The 13,170-nt window shown below is 33.7% G+C and overlaps 1 protein-coding gene across 1 annotated transcript in view; it reads left to right on the top strand.

Annotated features, from left to right (window-relative positions):
- Positions 1-2,219: 2,219 nt before the first annotated feature.
- LOC120156192 (exocyst complex component SEC8-like) overlaps positions 2,220-13,170 on the top strand; it is a 20,190-nt gene continuing 9,239 nt past the window's right edge. Inside the window, exons 1-8 of the mRNA XM_039167592.1 lie at positions 2,220-2,261; positions 2,740-2,952; positions 9,549-9,722; positions 9,889-9,993; positions 10,851-10,960; positions 11,121-11,222; positions 12,776-12,917; positions 13,015-13,121. Coding sequence (XP_039023523.1) covers positions 2,220-2,261; positions 2,740-2,952; positions 9,549-9,722; positions 9,889-9,993; positions 10,851-10,960; positions 11,121-11,222; positions 12,776-12,917; positions 13,015-13,121 — 995 coding nt within the window. The remainder of the gene's footprint in view (positions 2,262-2,739; positions 2,953-9,548; positions 9,723-9,888; positions 9,994-10,850; positions 10,961-11,120; positions 11,223-12,775; positions 12,918-13,014; positions 13,122-13,170) is intronic.

Below are 13,170 nucleotides of genomic sequence, written 5' to 3'. Positions count from 1 at the left end.
CAAAAAGGGATTAAGCTACCAAAAGACTATCGACAAACCACGAATCAGACTCGAACGACGTGAAAAGCTATCCACGAATACAAATCAAGTATCAAAATCCAATCCAATGGTCTAAAACAGAGAATATTAACAAGATATCAGATAAGCTTCATCTTTGTCAGTCGTGTCGATGTTTCATCAACCCCTAGAAAAGAATAAATAAAAAAAGGTCAAACGATTGAAAGACATGCCAAAAGACAAAAGAAATCGTGTCATATCGACAAACTTATTAGAAATAAAAAAAAAAAGAAAATAAAGATGCAATATAAGAAAATAAAAAACAATAAAGAATATCAGTGTTTGACAACCAACATTGAAGTGATGTTGTCGCTAGTTATTTTAAATTAGTTCCTAAATATTTTTAACATTTCAATTTCATCCCAAACTATATGAATATACTAATCACACTTGTTAATAAAATTAATAGGCCAAGTTATACTATATGTTTGAAAAAAAATAAAATTTAGGTTAAACTATAGTTAAAACTAATTACATATTTGGACGAATTTAAGGATGAAATTGGAAATTTCAAATGTTTGTAGATTAATTTAGAATGAGTGTCATAGTATAGGGATGGAATTAAAATACTTAAAAAATTAAGGACTAATTTAAAATTAGAGTCGTATTTTGAGGATGAAATTAGAATATTAAAATGTTTAAAAACTAATTTAAAAGGAGAATATAACTCGGGGACATATGATATAATTAACTTTTTTTTTAAAAGAAAATAATTAATTTTAACCGTTATATTAATATGAATTTAATTAAGTTCAAAACTCGTCTCCAACCGCTTAAAATCAACAAATTTCTATTATAAGATTCTCAAATTTTGAATTATTTAAATATACTTTTTCATTAATTATTAAACAAATATTATTCTCGTAAATTTGTTTAATAATTTAGTGCATCATGATAATTATTTATATACGAAAATACTTTTATATATACCGTTTAAAAACATTAATCACATATTTTTACGAAGTATTAAAAAGCTAATTTTGAATATATTTTTATATTAAGCCTAAAAATAAAAAGGATAAGTACCACATTTAGTACTTAAACTATAAATTTTGGTATGTTTTAGTAGTTAAACTTTCATTTTTTTTCAAAATCATTCATAACATTTAATTTTTGTTTCATTTTAGTACACGTTAAAAACTTAACGTTAAGTTTTGAAGAAAAAAATAAAGTTTAGGTACTAAAACGGATCAAAACTGATGGTTTAAGTACTAAACTCGTTAAGTTTTTAATGGTAGGTACTAAAATAAAATAAAAAATAAACGTTAGGTATAATTTTAAAAAAAATAAAAGTTTAGATACTAAAACAGATAGTTTAAGTACTAAACGCATAGTTTATCCAAATAAAAATAAACTAATTATTCATTGTATAAATAGATTTTAGCAATTGGAAACTATGAATGGAAATAGCTAAAAGAAACGAACGTAGAAACATTCTTTTCAGAACGGGAAAAGAGTGAACATTTCGAAACTAAATAAATTAATATTTCACAGCTCCGATCACCACTCACATTCTTCGCCATTAAAGCTCTTTTTCCGGCAGGTAACTGAAACTCGTTTCGATTATTTTTCAGAAGGCACGTCGTCGTTTTATCGTTGAAGAAGGATTTTGTTTCTAATCTGAAAATTGTTATGCGTTCTTCGAATCGCTCGCATTTCCGTGTTTATCTCTTCATGTGTTTATTTTCTGCATTTTTTAAAAATTTATTTGGAAATATTAATCAAGATTCGCATTGCGTGAAATTGATCTGTTCTGATACTCAGCTTGCAGGATCCGAAGGTGTCTCACTCGATTTTTAAGCTTTTAATTCTCTTCTGCATCACTTGTTTGGTTACTGAGAAAACAATTGAAAATTGAGCTTTAAAGAAATTCTGCATATTATAAAATTTTCGTTTTATAAATTATAATTCCTTTCTGTTATTATCGGACGTCATTCAGCTCAACTTTCTTCATCTTTTATTGAACTGAGCTCCAACGACTTAGCTAGTAATATATATATATATATATATATATATATATATATATATATATATATAATATATTTCTAATTTTCCCCCTCTTATTTTCCTTTTCAGGTGGGAATATTAACTTTGTTATGATGAATTGAGTTTGTGCGTTTTTTCGATATTTATAGCGCGGGACAAGTGAAAGGCTTTTTAAGATGGGGATATTTGATAAATTTCCGATTCCTAAAGAGAAAGAAGTAAGTTTAATTCATTCTTCTTCTAGTCCAATGATTAAGCTTTGTTTGGCAGCGGCTTTTGCTTCTAAAGCTTTTTGCCTGATTTTTTTTCCCGGAATGCAAAACTGTAATTGATCAGTAATAAATAAATGGTTAAAATGTCATATCAATTCTAATATTAATAATTTTTTGTACTTGTATATTCGCGTGTTTTTATTTTTCAATCTGAACTGAAAATTGAGTGATAAAAGCAACAATAAAATGGTTTTGTTGTTGCATGTTTTGGCAACCATCTTGAGGTTGGTGGAGCAGGAAGTGTATAATGGTTATTATTTGTTTTGGTATAGGATGCTTTACTTGAACTGTGTTATTATATTGATTTGTGGTGAAAATTTTGATGAAGTATGGGAAAGAAGATACTGCTGTGTTCGGTAGATTTAACTTGTGTGTTATGGTTTTTCTTATGTTTTGTCTTTTATTTGCATATGATTAAAAACAGCATTTACGTGAAGAGCTTTTAAGAGTAGAAGATTGTTGGAATGCTCAACGATTTGATTCACTGCCTCATGTTGTCCGTATCCTGACATCAAGAAATCGTGAAGGTGAACTTGAGATTTTAAAGGAACAAATCGATGTTGTCGAGGAAGTTGTAGATGAAGTTGTTCACACTTATCACGGTGGCTTCAACAAAGCAATCCAAAATTATTCTCAGGTTCTTTTATATATTCTGCTAAGTAAATCTTTTTGCACTGTGCCTCTCAAGTTTGTTTTATTATATAGTAATGGCTCTTTTTTGTGTTTTTTTCTTGGTTAAACTGCAAATTGATGATTATTTCAAAACCCATTTCTGATGATTATTTCGTTGATTATGTGTCCTGTACTCATATTTTTCTCAATTATTTGCTTCCGATAATGTTGGGTCCAAACTCAATGAATATAGAATGTTTTTCTCTATAGTTTCAGACATAGAATCATTTTATTTTTATTCTAAAACTTGTTGTAAAATTGCATATAAATGAAAAACATGTCTTCTAGAAATAAACATTAGGCTTCATAGGAATGAGACTTTATACCCCTTAGCAATTCTCCGTCATTTATGAATTGCTTACTTTTAGATGTGGGGACACTGAAAATATTGGTGAACCTCATAGAAGACAACTGACCCGTGCTACTGTTATTCATTTTGTTAAAGCCACCAGAATTGAGATTATTGTCATGTTTTCTTTTCTATTTTGTGATGAAGGAAGTTTGAATGGTGATCATCCTCGTAAGGAGTTCCCACGAGCTTGCGCTCTTAAAATGTTTTGGAATAAATGTTTTATATAATGGTGTCTACTATTAGAACACAGTTTGTTTTTGAAGAAATGTGTTTCAGCATGCAGGATTCATCTTCCGGGACTTATCCTCATGAATTCTCGCATGCAACAATTTGATTTATTGCCATTTTTGGTGGGTTGCTGTATTAGTTTGTTAGGAGTTTTAGGCTGGTGGCATGATGTTCAATCGAAAGGTGATTGATTTGTTGTCATGGTTTTAAAAGCTTTGGGATGTTAGTGATTGCTTTCGGATGGAGGTACCCATGACAACCATTTTAGGTCATGTCTTGGCACTGTTAGTTGTGGCTTCTGGTCAAGTTTCCTTGGATTTTTGTTTCATGCTTAGTTGCTTCCAAGTGCTTTTCTTTGTGATTGGAATTTCCTTAACATGCTTGTCTTGGTACTGTTAGTTGTGGCTGCTTCTGGTCTAGTTTCCCTTCATTGTTGTGTCTTACTTATTTGCCTCCCAAGTTCTTTTCGTTGTCATTGGAATTTTCTTAACATTCTTTTGGTGAAAATGTTGTTGTGAACTCTGGTACTTGGAGTTGGGTGTGAGTATGGGATACATATACGTGTCCAACATGGGAATATTTAAGTTTAGATATAGGCTGTGAAAGCCTGCAAATTTTAATTTCTTGATTGTTGCTGAATGGCCTTGCATAGTATGACCAATAGTTTAGTCTACTTTTTCATGGAGAATAGCAGTATTTGGCTTTCACCTAGATCAATAAGTTCAATAGCTGTAATATTGACATGATTTCTTGATTGCATGACATGACATGATATTCGGTCATAATTTATACTTCAAGAGGGATGGTTGGTATATAAGTGGACAGACTAAAGTGTTTGGTTCAGAAATTTTCATATTAGTAGACTTATCTTGTATTGTTTTTCAAATATTGACATCATTTTTTTCCTTTTGTTAATATTAACTTTTACTAGTTAATTGCATGTGAACCATATTATCTTAATTTTTTATTGAAAAAAAAAACACCATTTGGCATAGAAATATAAACGATTTCCCTTGATTGAGTATTTTATTTCTACTTTTGCCTTTGATTGTCAATCTTGTATGAGAGAGTCCATTATCAATATCATGCCCAGTTTCCCACTGGATACTCATGGTAATTAATCCTATTCCATGATAAATAATCAGCATAAATGATTGATAATATTCTATTACTGAATAAGCAAGTCTTGGAAAATAACAAAATAAATAAATTTGCATTGAACCTAATTAGCTCTGGTATGATAACTTTAATGAGGTGTTATCTTTCTTGAATATTGATATATTTCTTTTCCTTATTTTGTTTTTGTATAGTCTATAAGAAGGAAACATTTAATTGTCTTTGTTTTTATTTTGGAAAATATTACCAGTAGTATTATGATTTAGTTATGTTGAAAAATCGGGTAAAGAAAACGGAAAGAACATAATAATTTTATCGAGGTTCAGCAATGTACTTACGTCCTCGGTGCCCTAGGCGGCGCTAGAATTTTTATTCAATGTCTCATAGGTTTTGGTTACATCTCCTTTTATAATAAATAAATCCTGGTACATATTTACAAAAATAACCGTGTACTGTACCCCCAACCCACATAATCGTAACCCCTACTACGAGACTTTCTTTGTCTTTACCAGTATATTTATGAGTCATACCTAACAAATCTCCACCTTGGCGAATATTCTGCCCCTTAGAAAACATTCAATGTGGGTTGGGTTATCTTACTTTTTTAACAACTCGAAACATTCAACAAGTCCAAACAATGCATGAACTTGTCTGTCGTAATTGGCTTGGTGAACATATTAGAGGCATTCTCATCAGTATTTACCTTCTGAAACAAAATCTCTGCATATGCAAACAACTCTCTGATCTTGTGAAACCTTACATCAATATGCTTAGTTCTAGCACGATATACCTGATTCTTAGCCAAGTGAATAGTACTTTGATTGTCACAAAGCAACTGAACTCCACCTTGCTGAACACCCAACTCTTTCACTAAACCAGTAAGCCATAAAGCTTCTTTTGCAGCTTCAGTCGTTGCCATGTATTCAGCTTCAATTGTGGATAATGCCGCAACAGATTGAACAGTAGACTTCCAACAAATAGGCCCACCACCAAGAGTAAAGACATACCCTGTCGTAGATCTTCTATTATCCAAGTCACCCGCATAGTCTAAATCCACATATCCTACAACCAAAGGATTATCCCGCTGACTACCAAAAATAATTTAATGTCCCACAGTACCTTTTAAGTATCTAAAGATCCATTTGACTGCTTCTCAATGTTGTTTACCAGGTTTAGACATGTACTTACAAACTTGACTAACAACATGAGCTAAATCAGGACGAGAACATACCATTGCATACATCAAGCAACCAACATCATTAGAATACAAAACCTTTGACACATCTTTAGCTTCCTTATCTGTCTTAGGGAACTGTTCTGATGAGAGCTTAAAGTGATTCGCAAATGGAGTGCTCACTGGTTTTACGCTGCTCATCGCAAACCTTTCTAGCATTTTCTCAACATAACCCCATTGAGATAGCCACAATTTCTTTGAGTCTTTGTCCCTGCAAATTTTCATTCCAAGAATTTTCTTTGCAGCACCTAAATCTTTCGTATCAAATTCCTGACCCAATAAAGTTTTCAAACCGATAACATCATCCATTTTCTTCGAAGAAATTAACATATCATCAACATACAATAACAGAAAAATAAAAGAACCATCATTAAGACTCTTAACATAGACACAACAATCATACTCACATTGTTTATAGCCAATCTTGATCATATAGGAGTCAAACCGTTTGTACCATTGTCTCGGAGACTGTTTCAACCCGTACAAAGATTTCTTCAATCTGCAAACTAAATGCTCGTTTTCAGGTTGAGTGAAACCTTCAGGCTGCTACATGTAGATCTGCTCCTCTAAATCGCCATGGAAAAAAGCAGTTTTCACATTCATCTGCTCTAAATGCAAATCCCAACTAACCACCAATACAAGTACTGCTAGGATTGAAGTGTGCTTGATCACAGGAGAAATAAATTCCATCATAATCAACTCCTTTCTGCTGTGAAAAATCCTTTGCTACCAAACGAAACTTGAACTTCTCCCCCTCTTTTTATGTTACTATTGGTTTTTTCTTATACACTCATTTACAACCAATAGGCTTCTTACCCTCACGAAGACGAACTAACTCCCATGTGTGATTGTGATTCAAAGACTCCATCTCCTCAACCATGGCAGCCATCCACTTGTCCCTGACTAGTAACAATATCATGAAAAGTAATCGGATCATCACTGCTAACAGTAAGTGGAAAAGAGACCAAGTCTTCAAAACCCAATCTGTTCGGAGGCTTTATATTCGTCCGTCTCACCCTGTCTCTGGCGAGACTATAATCCTGCAAATCAACCGCAGTGGAACCACCAGAAGTCGATTAAGAAGTTTCTGTTTTCTCAACTGGAAACTGCTCGAAATCCACCACTGTCATGTCTTTCTTATGCTGCAACATGGGTTGTTAATCAAAAACAACATCTCTACTGATCACAATTTTCTTCGCAACTGGATCCCAGAACTTGAATCCTTTGACATCTGTCTTGTAACCCAGAAAAATGCACTCATTCAATTTTGTATCAAGTTTGGATCTCTATCAGCAGGTACATGCACATAAGCAGGACAACCAAAAATTCGTAAGTGATCAAAAGTAACATCATGACCAGTCTATACCTCTTCTACAACTTTCTCATCCAATGATGCCCTTAGCGATCTATTGATAAGATAACACGCCATGTTAACAGCCTCAGCCCAGAAGTGTTTGGGAAGTCCCGCATTCAACCGCAAACATCTGGCTCTTTCATTCAACGACCTGTTCATCCGTTCGGCAACACCATTCTGTTGTGGAGTCTTGCGCACTATAAAATGTCTCTTAATCCCATTCTCCTTACAGAAGTTTAGAAACTGTGAATTTGTGTACTCCGTACCATTTTCAGACCGCAAACACTTGATTTTTTGTCCTGTTTGATTTTCTACCTTAGCTTTCCACCGCTTGAACTTCTCAAAAACGTCATACTTATGTTTCAAAAAATACACAAACTTTCCTTGAAAAATCGTCAATAAAAGTAACATAATACCTAGATCCACCCAAAGACGATGTCGTGGGAGGCCCCCATACATCAAAATGCACATAATCAAGAATCCCTTCAGTTGTGTGCTTCCCAGTCTTGAAACGAACTTTAGTATGTTTACCAAGAACACACTACTTGCAAAAATTGAGCTTACAACTTTTAACACCATACAACAGATTTCTTTTATGTAATTCAGCTATACCACGTTCACTAAGATGAGCAAGACGCATATGCTACAGTTTGGTAGTATCATCACAGGAATCAACAGAATGAACTTCACCTACAACGGTACTCCCTAACAATATGTAAATATTCCTTGCAGTCATCTTTCCTTTCATCATAGTCAAAGCTCCTTTAACAATCCGAATGGTTTCCCTATCCTCATTGTGCAAAGTTCCCAGAGATATCAAATTCTTCTTCAAATCTGGGATATGTCGAACACCACACAACGTCCGAACAGAACCATCATACATCTTAATTCTGACATCACCAATACCAACAATATTGCAACATTGATCATCACCCAAAAAGACAGAACCAGAATTAACCGACCTGTATGTCGAAAATCATTCCCTATTTGACGTGATGTGATAAAAACATCCAGAATCAAGAATCCAAGCATCCGTCAATTGAGTCGTTGAAATAGAGAGCATATCACCCTCACTGCAGTCAGAATTGTCATCCTCGACCACATTCACAGGCTTGGATGAGTCGTCACGCTTCTCATCAGTATGCTTTTTCAACTTCGGATAGTCTCGCTTCATATATCCCGCCTCCTTGCTCTTGTAATAGTGAATTATCTTCTTATCCCTAGATTTGGATCTGAAATTCTGCTTCCCAGAAACTGCTTCTCTAGCTTCCATCCACGATCTCGATTACCCTTGACATATAAGCTATTAGCTTGAGAGTTTTCCCATGCATTTTGTTTTCGCTGGTTGTGAGCCAACAAGGCTGCAGTAATCTCCTCAACTTTGATAGTCTCTTTCCCATATGTAAGAGTAGTCACCATGTGTTCGTAAGAGGGAGGCAACGAACATAACAGAATCATCGCTTTGTCTTCATCCTCAATTTTCACATCAAGCCAAGCCAAATCAGAAACTATTTGATTGAATACTTTCACGTGTTGCACCAAATCATGATCATCATGTATCTTCAGCTCATACATCCGCTACTTTAGATACAGTTTAATTGTTAAGGATTTGGACATAAACTAACTTTCCAACTTCTTCCAAATTTCATCTGGAAACGACAGATGCTTGACGTGATATATGACCTCGTCCACCAAACATAACCGTATGGTTCCTGCCGCTCGCTGCTGCAATTCTTCCCAATCTTCCTTCTCCATCAACGTCGGCTTTGTAGGTCGCAAAGCCTTCAGGATATCTTACTGCACCAACATATCCTTCACCCTTGTTTGTCATAATCCGAAGTTACCCTGACCATCGAATTTCGCGACTTCGAATTTGGCTCCTGACATCTTATATCAATTGTTGAAAAATCGGGTAAAGAAAAAGGAAAGAAAACAAGAATTTTAACGAGTTTCAGCAATGTGCTTACGTCCTCGGTGCCCTAGGCGATGCTAGAATTTTTATTCAATGTTTCATAGGTTTTGGTTACATATCCTTTCTAATAAATAAATCCTGGTACATATTTACAAAAATAACCCCGCACCCCCAACTCATATAATCGTAATCCCACTACGAGATTTTCTTTGTCTTCACCGGTATATTTATGAGTTATACCTAACAAATTAACTATTATTTGGTGTAACGATTAATGCCATTTTCTCTTTATCTTCACCTTCTTATATGTGGAAATCAAAAGTGGAAAACGAGCTTTACATTTTCTATAACTGTTTATTCTTCAGATCTTGCGATTATTCAGTGAATCTTCTGAAAGTATTGATGTCCTAAAGGTAGATTTGGCTGAGGCAAAGAAACGCCTTTCTGCACGCAATAAACAGTTGCATCAGTTGTGGTATCGATCTGTTACATTGCGCCATATAATCTCCTTGTTAGATCAGATTGAGGGCATAGCTCAGGTTTGTTCATCATTATGTATATCATTCAAATGACATTTTCTTGGTATTTTCAAGCTATATCTTCATTAGGATTCGGCCACTTTCACTTCTATCCGCACCTTCTTTTGTTCAAGCAATTAATCCAGTAAATCTGATGATCAACTTGTTTGTTTGTTACCTGGATCAGGTTCCTGCTCGTATTGAGAAGCTCATTTCAGATAAGCAGTTTTATGCTGCAGTTCAATTGCATATTCAGTCAGCATTGATGCTTGAGCGAGAGGGCCTTCAATCGGTAATTTAAGATGTTTGCAAGCAGTGTATATGTTTCTAATTTTAAAATTTATTTTTGGTAAAACTTTGGTTCAACTCATGTTGTTGCTGATCCTAGACTAAATTGCTGTTGGCTTAAAATGTTACCAATACTTGTTTTAGCTTCTCTTACATTTTATCGTTTAGAGTAATTTGACATAAACAGATCAGGTGTCAATCTGTAAGTTGTTAAGCCTGCCAAACTAAATGGCCATATTTATGGAACAGCTGTGGTTAAGTCTTTTAGCATAAGGGGTTTGTTGAATATCTGGAAAATTGAAAAAAGAAAAAATTGCCTAGTTTCAAGTTAAACCCCAATGCTTAGAAAATGAGGACATTAACCTCTAAACTAAATATGTTGTACAGTTTTAACCTTCAAATAAGTAGACTGTTAATTGGAATTTGGACTGCACGTGCTGCTCCGAAGATATATTAACATGCTGTTCTCTATTTTCTCTCTCTGATTTCTTCTTTTGTCTCTTTGTTAATGGTATAATGCAACAATATCAAATTCAACCATTAAAATGTCTGAAACTATGCTGACATGCAAAATAATCTAGAGGTACATAAAGAAGTGAAATAAAAGATGGAGTCAAGTCAATTAAAAGCTAGAAGCTCAGTGGTGTTTTGTTAATTGCAAATTTATCCCAAATGGAATAATTGATGCCTAATTTCATATGTTCATAAAACAGAGGTTTCAAAATAGCAAATAATCAACCTAGTTATGGAAGAAATATCAAAATTATATATAGTTCAGCTTTTCTACGACTTCAGTTTTTTTCCGGAATTGAAATTACAGAGAGCTTTAAGATGTCCTGCTTGCATTTAATCATTACCTAGGTTGGTGCTCTCCAAGACGTTCGATCTGAACTGACAAAGTTGCATGGTAATCTGTTCTATAAAGTTTTGGAGGATTTGCTTGCCCATCTTTACAATAAGGGTGAATACAGGTATTTCTATCTGTTAAGGGTTTAAGTTCCGTGTCATGTTCTTTTTGTGATGCATTGTCTCATGACTCTCATCTATTGACATTGATTAGGAAAGAAAGAAATGTCTAATTAAATTCCTTTTAACAAAACTTTTGGTCATTAAGCTGATTAAATTCTGCAGCTTAGTTGCATCAGACCTGCATGAAAAGGATGACGAAGTGCCAAAAACCACTGCTGTTGCAATTGCTGAGGGATCATATAAACTGAGTTCAATACATGGAGGGTAAGTCCATATGGTTCATTTGTTTTTTTTCAAGATTGTAAAAATTGAATTAACCATTCGTATTTGTGAATATTCTAAGAAGGAAGGGAAATTCGAAAAGGAAGAAAGAGAGATTTCAAATGAAAAGAGAGAAATTATGTTTGTATTACTCACTTTAAAAATAAAAGAACTAGTCTGCTTTCATAGGTTCAGAATTACAAAAGTAAAATTTAACTTGGAACTCAAAATTTAGGATGTACAAAAACTCCTTTTCTACTAATTTAAATCACGACAGCTTTCCACAATTTGATTGCCTGTTTGCAAATTCCTCTTGAAGAATTTTATGAGTTTCAAACGTCACGTCAGTTATTTACTTTAAGTTTGAACCAATACTTCATTTATTGGTTCTTTCCTTGAAATAGTTTGGAACTCCATCCATGATCCTTAACCTTTTATTTTGATTTTACTTTAGTCTTCAATCTATGAACTGTTTCATTTGGTCCTTAAACTTTTAAAACCATTCTAGTCCTTCCTACATATATTTTGGTCAATACTGAAGTAATGTTTAAATTGTAGCTTTTGTGGCACAATATGTAGGCAGTCCCTTGTCGCGTGGACACTTTCCTTGATTGTTGGAAAAATGTGATAAAACTACCAAAATGAAAATGCATCAAAAGGTTAAGGATACAAATGGAACACTTTAGTAATTGGGGACTGAAATGGAATCAGGATAAAATATTAGCCATATCAATTAAATATTAGGATTTTTTGTTTCTATATCAAAGTTGGGCACTTGGTCCCCTCCACCCATTACCAATGATTTTAGGTTGGATGCTTATACCAGAGTTTAGGTTTTGTCATCTTCTTCCTATCTAACTCCATGCGATTGACAATTCCTAGTAAGGTTGTCCACGTGTAGGCCCTATGAGCGACACATGAGGGGAGTGTGGAGTGATATTATCCCACATCAATTACGTATCAGATTTCTTTATTTCTTATGGTCTTGTATTAAAGTTTGTTCCCCCCACCTATCACAAATTGATTTTTCGTTTAATGTTAATGAATTTATTTTTTAATTACATGAAAAGAAACCTTCATTACTGTTATTGTTAGTAGAGTTTTATGGTTTTTGCCGTGTATGGAGGTGTCTGTTTTGGTGATGTAGAGTTTTATGATTTTTTAATTACAATAAAATATTGATTATGATGGAGAAAATGTAAGTTGAAAGATCCGTAAAAAGAAACCTTCAAACGGGATTAAGCTTTTTCTTCTAGTTAATCTTTACCTCTGAACCTGTAAAATTACTAACATCTTTTTAAGAATCGTGTAACTTACATTTTCTCTATCATAATCAATATTTTATTGTTGACTTTTAAGTTCTCATTATGTGCTAATCATCAGAAGTCTACTCTGCTTGTTAGTGTAGAAGTGCAAAGAGGTTATTAGAGTAGTTGTTTTATTTTTATATTTTTTTCCTCCAGGGTTCTTATTTTAGTTATTTTTATTTTTTTAATTTTATATTTTACACTTGGTTCAGTTGTCTAAATTTGTTTCTCCACGTTTTCCTTTTTCAGGTCACCTTATGATGGTCATAACGAGAATGGTTCTTCAGAACCAAATGATGAAAAGCTTAACGGTGGTGATGGAAAGGATGGCAGAGTCTTATCCCATCAAATCCCAGTGTGGCTTTTTAATTCCACTCCTGATGAATTTCTTGTATGAATACTTCAATTAATATTATCTCATCACATAATGTTGGCTTAATTAAATTTTCTGAACTTTGGCATTAAAGAATTGTTTTTTCTTTCCTTAGGAAACAATTAAAAAGAGTGATGCTCCACTTCACGTGAAGTATTTGCAGACTATGGTGGAGTGCCTCTGCAAGCTTCACAAAGTAGCTGCAGCTGGTGCTTTAATATGGTTAGTTGCTTTCTTTATGTAGTAACATGTTTTAATGGAACCTAAGGTT

Source organism: Hibiscus syriacus, unplaced genomic scaffold, assembly GCF_006381635.1.
Source record: "Hibiscus syriacus cultivar Baekdansim isolate YM2019G1 unplaced genomic scaffold, ASM638163v2 tig00111213_pilon, whole genome shotgun sequence".
In the NCBI taxonomy this organism is placed as follows: Eukaryota; Viridiplantae; Streptophyta; class Magnoliopsida; order Malvales; family Malvaceae; genus Hibiscus; species Hibiscus syriacus.
The sequence above is the reverse complement of the archived record's forward strand: the minus strand, read 5'-3'. Positions and strand labels throughout refer to the sequence as shown.